The sequence below is a fragment of the Bombina bombina genome, chromosome 6, assembly GCF_027579735.1.
Source record: "Bombina bombina isolate aBomBom1 chromosome 6, aBomBom1.pri, whole genome shotgun sequence".
NCBI lineage: Eukaryota > Metazoa > Chordata > Amphibia > Anura > Bombinatoridae > Bombina > Bombina bombina.
In genome coordinates, this window is record NC_069504.1 from 322,901,052 (window position 1) to 322,907,590 (window position 6,539).

The following is a 6,539-nucleotide window of genomic DNA, read 5'->3' on the forward strand; positions in this document are numbered from 1 at the left end:
ACAATACACATAGTGTGGAAAAAACAAGGATATCTTTTTGTCTCTTCTAAAACTATTTAAATCCACAGAAATGTACAAGTTAACTTAGTTTCTATGTTTATATCCTACAGTAGTTATATATCTGAGTCTTTTTCTGCTTTGCTTTTCCAGAGGGGACATGTATTTTAGTGGGCATTTCATCAAGCCCATATTTTCACATTTGTGTTCATTTTATTGGTCCTTTGTTGATGAAGAAAAATGACAAATATCTTTTAAAAAATCACAGCTGTCTGGAATTAAATTTATATATATTTTTTTTAAACTTTTCAAAGTTTAATTGTCTAAACATATTATAATTTTTTCCTTGAGGTTCCTTATAATGTTGGGGTAATTTTCAGGATGTTACCCTCCCTCCCAAAGGCTTGGTTCGAAACAATGTGATGGTTGTGCGTACATGGCCATCCCAAAATGAACTAATCCTCCAGTTAGCTATGTGTTTCATGATGGGGAGCTTGGCAGATGTGGGGCACCGGAGGTCCATTTCTTCAGTAGAAGGGCATAATGTCTTTTGGGGAGTAGTGAGAGCTGGTTGCACCAAACTGAAACCCATAGGACCACCCTGAGAAAGACAATTCCCTGGCATGTCCTGCAGACATCCATTGCTTGTAACCGCACTGCAGGACAAGTTTACATATAGTGCCACTGTCCATCCATGCCCATTTTCATGCCCATCCCACTCATAGGTCCTGCGGGCCGGATTCCCATATGTTGCTGACCATCCAACACAAAGCTTCCCATTGGCTGACCCTCCGGACTATATGCTGCTCCTTGGCTCACTGAAGGATCAAGAAGAAAACCTGCTCGATTTGACTTGTCGATCATGGGTTTAACTATCCGTCTTCTTGCATTAATGAACCATTTATTTACTTGTAGAATTGTTAGTCCTATGTCCTGTGCCAGCTGTTTTTTCTGTTCCTCTGATGGGTATGGGTGCGTAAGATGCTGGAAGAGCCACGCTCTCATGATGTTTGTTGCTACTTTGGGAAAGATGCCACGTTTCTTCTGCCTCTTTTTTTCTTTGTCTGGGTCATCGTCATCCCCTGTGCCAGGAGAGGCCACGCTGTTATCTAAAACATCCCCTTGTTCACTGCTGTTTTCCCCACTTTGGGAGGTGTGACCTCCACTTGAGGGCCCCGGTGTACCCGCAGAATGCATGGATACAGCATCATCATGATCTCTCCATGAGGCCGGGTTCTATATCCTGAGGTACTTATCCCAACACATTCATGTAAACACAGGCACTCTGACACCTTTATAAACACTTACACCAACACTAACATCCAGCACACTCTGACACCCCGATGCCACCCACTGTTCTATTTTTTATAAGTTTTAAAATTGGTGGTGTATTTTACAAAAAAAAACGGTCAAACCTATGCATGGGGGCATGGGTGTACTCAGAGGGTCTTGCAGAATCTCCTAAATCATAGTCAAAAAAGCAATGTGTGTGTAAAAATAAACATTGAAAAATAACCACCATACAAATTCTCCATTTTTTTCCCCTAAAACAGTAGCATCAAAGGCATCAAAGCACTCCATTTACAATACCTTGGGGTGTCAACGTTTCAAATACATACAATTTCATGTCAATAAATACAAATGGGGTATGCAATAGACCCCAAACTAAAGATAAGCCTATCAGAAGAAATACTGTCACTTTTAACTCAAATTACAAGTCATGCAATTGTAACTGAACCTTCCCAAAATCCTGGCAAACCTGGGGGACATAGGTGTACTCAGGAGGTCTTGTAGAAAACAACCTGGAGTGTTTTCTTGCAATACCTTACAACAATCTTTCCTAAATCATAGTCAAAAAGCAATGTGTGTCTAAAAATGAAAATTGAAAAATTTCCACCATACACTTTCTCCAATATTTTTTGCCTAAAACAGTTGCATCAAAGGCATCAAAGCATTCCATATACAATACCTTGGGGTGTCAATGTTTCAAATATATACACTTTCATGGCAATAAATAAAACTGAGGTATGCAATAGGCCCCAAACTAAAGGTAGGCCTATCAGAAGAAATACTCTCACTTTCAACTCAAATTACAAGTCATACAATTGTAACTGAACGTTCTCAGAATCCTGGCAAACCTATGCACGGGGGACATAGGTGTACTCAGGAGGTCGTGCAGAAAACAACCTGGAGTGTTTTATTGCAATAACTTTTCAAATATATAAACATTCATGGCAAGCAAATAAATTTGGGATATGTAAACAGGCCCCCAAAAAGAAGATAGGCAAAGAAGATATGTTAAATGTGGAAAAAAAAATCACAAACACATGTCAAAAATTTGGCATTGCACCCCCAAACAAGCCAACAAACCTATGCATAGGTGGTATCACTATACTCAGGAGATGTTGCTGAACACAGTTTGAATTCCAGATTAACATCTTGGAAGAAAAATTTAAGGATAGAGGTTATAAGAAAGAAACAATAAATAGAGCAACAGAGAGAGAGAGCAAGAAACACAGAGAGGAAAGAACTATTAGAGTATAAACATAAATCTAATAGTTATATGTCAGATGAGTTCAATGTCCCTTTTATAAATGACTTCAGCGAAGATCATTTACTAGTGAAAATTATTTTAAGAAAACACTGGCATCGCCTAAAAAATGACCCAATTCTAGGAGACAAAATACCACCATACCCAAGGGTAATTTATAGGAGAGCACAACATTTAAAAATGATTCTTGCACCAAGTGAGTACAAAAAACAATAAAAATAAGAAATCTTTTGAGAAAGATCTAAAAGGAGGGGATGTGAAAGGTTTTTTTCCCTGCCATGTATGCAGAGCATGCCAGTATGGCATTAAAAAGAAAACTGTTAGGACTCCTAATAACACTAAGGAGTTTAAAATAGAAAACACAATAAGGTGCACTAATAAAGGAGTAATCTATATGCTGCAATGCTCTTGTGAACTTTTTTACATAGGAGAAACGACGCGAATGCTAAGGGGCAGGATAAGGGAGCATATCTGTAACATCAAAAAAGGGAACCTGGACACTTATCTTTATAAACATTTTAGGGAAATACACAAAAATAGAGTCTCAGATATGAAGTATTGGGGATTATATAAAGTGAAACCCAATTGGAGAGGGGGAGATTTAGAAGCATCTATTCTAAAAAAAGAAGCAGAATTCATATACAACTTCAACACGATTCACCCCCACAGTTTGAATTCAGAATTGGATATATCTCCTTTTCTAGGCACACAGTAATCACTATCTCTAATAAATTTGTATAACTAGTTTTAGTCACTAAAAAATGTATTATCCTAGAGATTTTTTCTAAAAAAAAAAAAAAAAGGGATAATTAATTCCTTTGCACAAACATATCACCACCTTATTTGTTTTTCTCCCCTCTCCCCTTTGTAATAGTATCTATATAATGGAGCCACTAAAATAAAGGGATAAGTTTTCCCTTGCACAAACATATCACCACCTTATTTGTTTTTCTCCCCTTTCACTTTTGTAATAGTACCTATATAATGGAGCCACTTGAAAATTCTTCACCTAAGACACTTGGAAAAATAATGTATTTATATAAAAAATTAATTGGGATTATTATTTTAAAATAAATGGATCTCCAAACTAATTTATTCTAAAGATCTGTCAAAAGTTTAAAATGTTAATAGGAGTAATAGAAAATGAATGTAAAATTAAATAAACTGTTAAAATATAAATGGTTGAACCCCTTGGCATATGTGAAGTAATGGAGAAAGGCTGTTAGGAATAATGAAAAAAGAAATCTGTTAACCACTCTGATATGACCTGAATAAGAAATAAAAAGTTAGAAAACAAAATAGGATATTTGAACAAAAGGACTAAGTCAGTGCTATATAAAGGTGTAAGGTGTGATCACACTTTATCTTGATAAAGCCAGGGTTGCTGGCGAAACATGTTGATATCTGTGTGAACACCAAGAAAGAAAAAGCATGTTTTTTTCCTGCGTACAGAAGTACTTAAAGGGACACTGAACGCAATTTTTTTCTATCGTGATTCAGATAGAGCATGACATTTTAAGCAACTATCTAATTTAATCCTATTATCATATTTTCTTCATTCTCTTGGTATCTTTATTTGAAATGCAAGAATGTAAGTTTAAATGCCGGCCCATTTTTTGGTGAACAACCTGGGTTGTTCTTGCTGATTGGTGTATAAATTCATCCACCAATAAAAAAGTGCTGTCCAGAGTCCTGAACTAATAAAAAAGCTTAGATGCCTTCTTTTTCAAATAAAGATAGCAAGAGAACAAAGAAAAATTGATAATAGGAGTAAATTAGAAAGTTGCTTAACATTGCATGCGCTATCTGAATCACGAAAGAAAAAAATTGGGTTCAGTGTCCCTTTAAGTGCAGGAGATTGAGGAACTACAAACACAAAAGCTAACTTGCGCAAGTTACAGAAACAAAAGGATTGTCTACAGTTTGGTGCTGTAATCAGAGCACTTTCTACAAGGACCAGTGACAAGGTAACACAAAGGAAAATTACCTACCGGAACCCCTTGTCTGAGAGTCAAACTGAGGACACATAGGAACCGCTGGGAAGCCGTGAGTAGTAACAGCTCACAAGAATGGGTAAGAAAATCACCCCTAAACACTGTTTGGAACATTCCTTTTCTACAAATTAAGCTCACTGAGGATACAAAGAGGTAACTGTGAAACCGTAATTTATCACAACATAAATATAAGGATAAAGAACACAGCCCTCATAAATTTATCTCCAATTACTTACAAATGCTTTGATGAACTTTTTAGATACACAAAATTACAACCAATATAAGTAAACAGCCATTGTGGGGACACCATTTAAAATCAGTCTTGCATTTAAATAGTTTTAACTAATTATTAGTTTTTGCTACATATTTGTAATTTTAAAGTTGATGAAATATAGATATAAAATATCGAATAGAGACAAATATTATTAATTGTGTTGAAATAAAAGAATACATTCTATCTAAAATCTTTGAACAAAGGATACAAAAGAGCAGATAAATCATTTTATTGGTGTATGAAACAAATGTATATCTGAATTTTAGAAATTTTATGAATTGATCGATATAGTGTTGCAACACTAAGGGATTGTGATTTATTTTATCTTGGTATTATCATGTTTTTATTTTGAAAATAAATTGTAGAAGAATTTTTCACTTATTCTGTCCAAGGTCCAGTTTTTTCTACATATTTAGCTAACGACTTCCATACACACCTTTATCCCTTTTGCAGATTAAGCGCCTAATCTCCATAACATTTTCACTTTATACACCTTTCTATCTGGGAAGTATATAGAAGGAGAATAAGGCAAGGGATATTAACTCTTAAGCGCTAGTTTATTTAACCCCCTTTTTTTGCTACATATTCTTTAGCAGTAACACATAACAGGAGCTGAGAATCCATGCCTAAAGTACGTGTGTAAAAAAGAACACAAAAAAATGACTGCCCAATAGTTTGACAAAGAGTAAAATGTGTATAATTAGTGTGTTTCACCTAAAGTGTGTTTCACCTAAAGGTCTAAAATTTTCTGTACACACGTGTAATGTTGAAATGTAGAAAATTGAGGGAAATTAAAGGTGATTTTTGTTCGTTAAGCAAGTAAAAAAAAATGCGCTTAACGCAATTTATTTGCAATGGGAATCCAAAACTCGTCAAACGTCACATGAGACGGTCGGTTAGGAGCTGGGGACGCTGCAGGCCCATCGGTGGTAGATTGGAGGAGCAGCGACTCATGTGGAGGCCCAGGTGCAGGCGGAGGCGGTAAGTGGGGCTGGGATAGGGTAACGGTGGGAAGTCTGCTTGTAATCAAAGGCAATGGCACGGCGGAGTCTAGTGGGCCGTGAAGGGGAACTGGGGAGAGGGTTTGTAGGCGTGGGGTTGTTCTTTGGGATCCTCCTGGATGGTGGTGCAGGCAGCCCTTCTGCTAGGTTTGGAATTGAATGGGAATCTGGGATAGAGGAGCTGGCCTGTTGGGAACACCTCAGGGGCATATGTTTTAAAAAAAAAAAAAAAAAAAAAATAATATATATATATATATATATTTCTTCTTATTTCTGTATTATGCATCATAACTCCTATTAGTCTGAATGATGCGTGGCCCAGCTTTTGAATAGACGAGTTATAAACAAATGGGCTCTATTGTCCCCCCCTCTCCTTGACTGTTAGATTTTGCTCAATTACTTTTTGCAGTGTCTTTAATGCCTAGCTATATTAAGGGTGATTATATTATTATAAAATGGGTTATCCCCATTTGTTTCTTTCCTATATATTGGTCTTTCGTCCCTAGTGGGAGTCAATCCCTGCGGTTTGGAGGAATGGTTTTTTTTTTGGGGTGGTGATGTGGGGATCTGAGTGATGTGCATCTCTCTTCATATGATTTATTTGTGCAGTGCCACCATGCAGGGCTTCAGAGGTCCTGGACATGAGTTAAAGGGACACAACCCAAAATGTTTCTGTCATGATTCAGGTAGAGAATACAATTTTAAACAACATTCCAATTTAC

General features: G+C 36.6%; 1 protein-coding gene across 1 annotated transcript; it reads right to left on the reverse strand.

Annotated features, from left to right (window-relative positions):
- Positions 1-348: 348 nt before the first annotated feature.
- LOC128665058 (homeobox protein Meis1-like) lies at positions 349-1,227 on the reverse strand. Its single transcript, XM_053719810.1, has one exon. It carries the CDS (start codon positions 1,192-1,194, stop codon positions 667-669), a length of 528 nt encoding a protein of 175 aa, XP_053575785.1. The 5' UTR covers positions 1,195-1,227; the 3' UTR covers positions 349-666.
- Positions 1,228-6,539: the final 5,312 nt, after the last annotated feature.

Coding starts and splice junctions, on each gene's coding strand:
- LOC128665058 (XM_053719810.1), bottom strand. CDS start 1,194: ATGCATTCTGCGGGTACACCGGGGCCCTCAAGTGGAGGTCACACCTCC.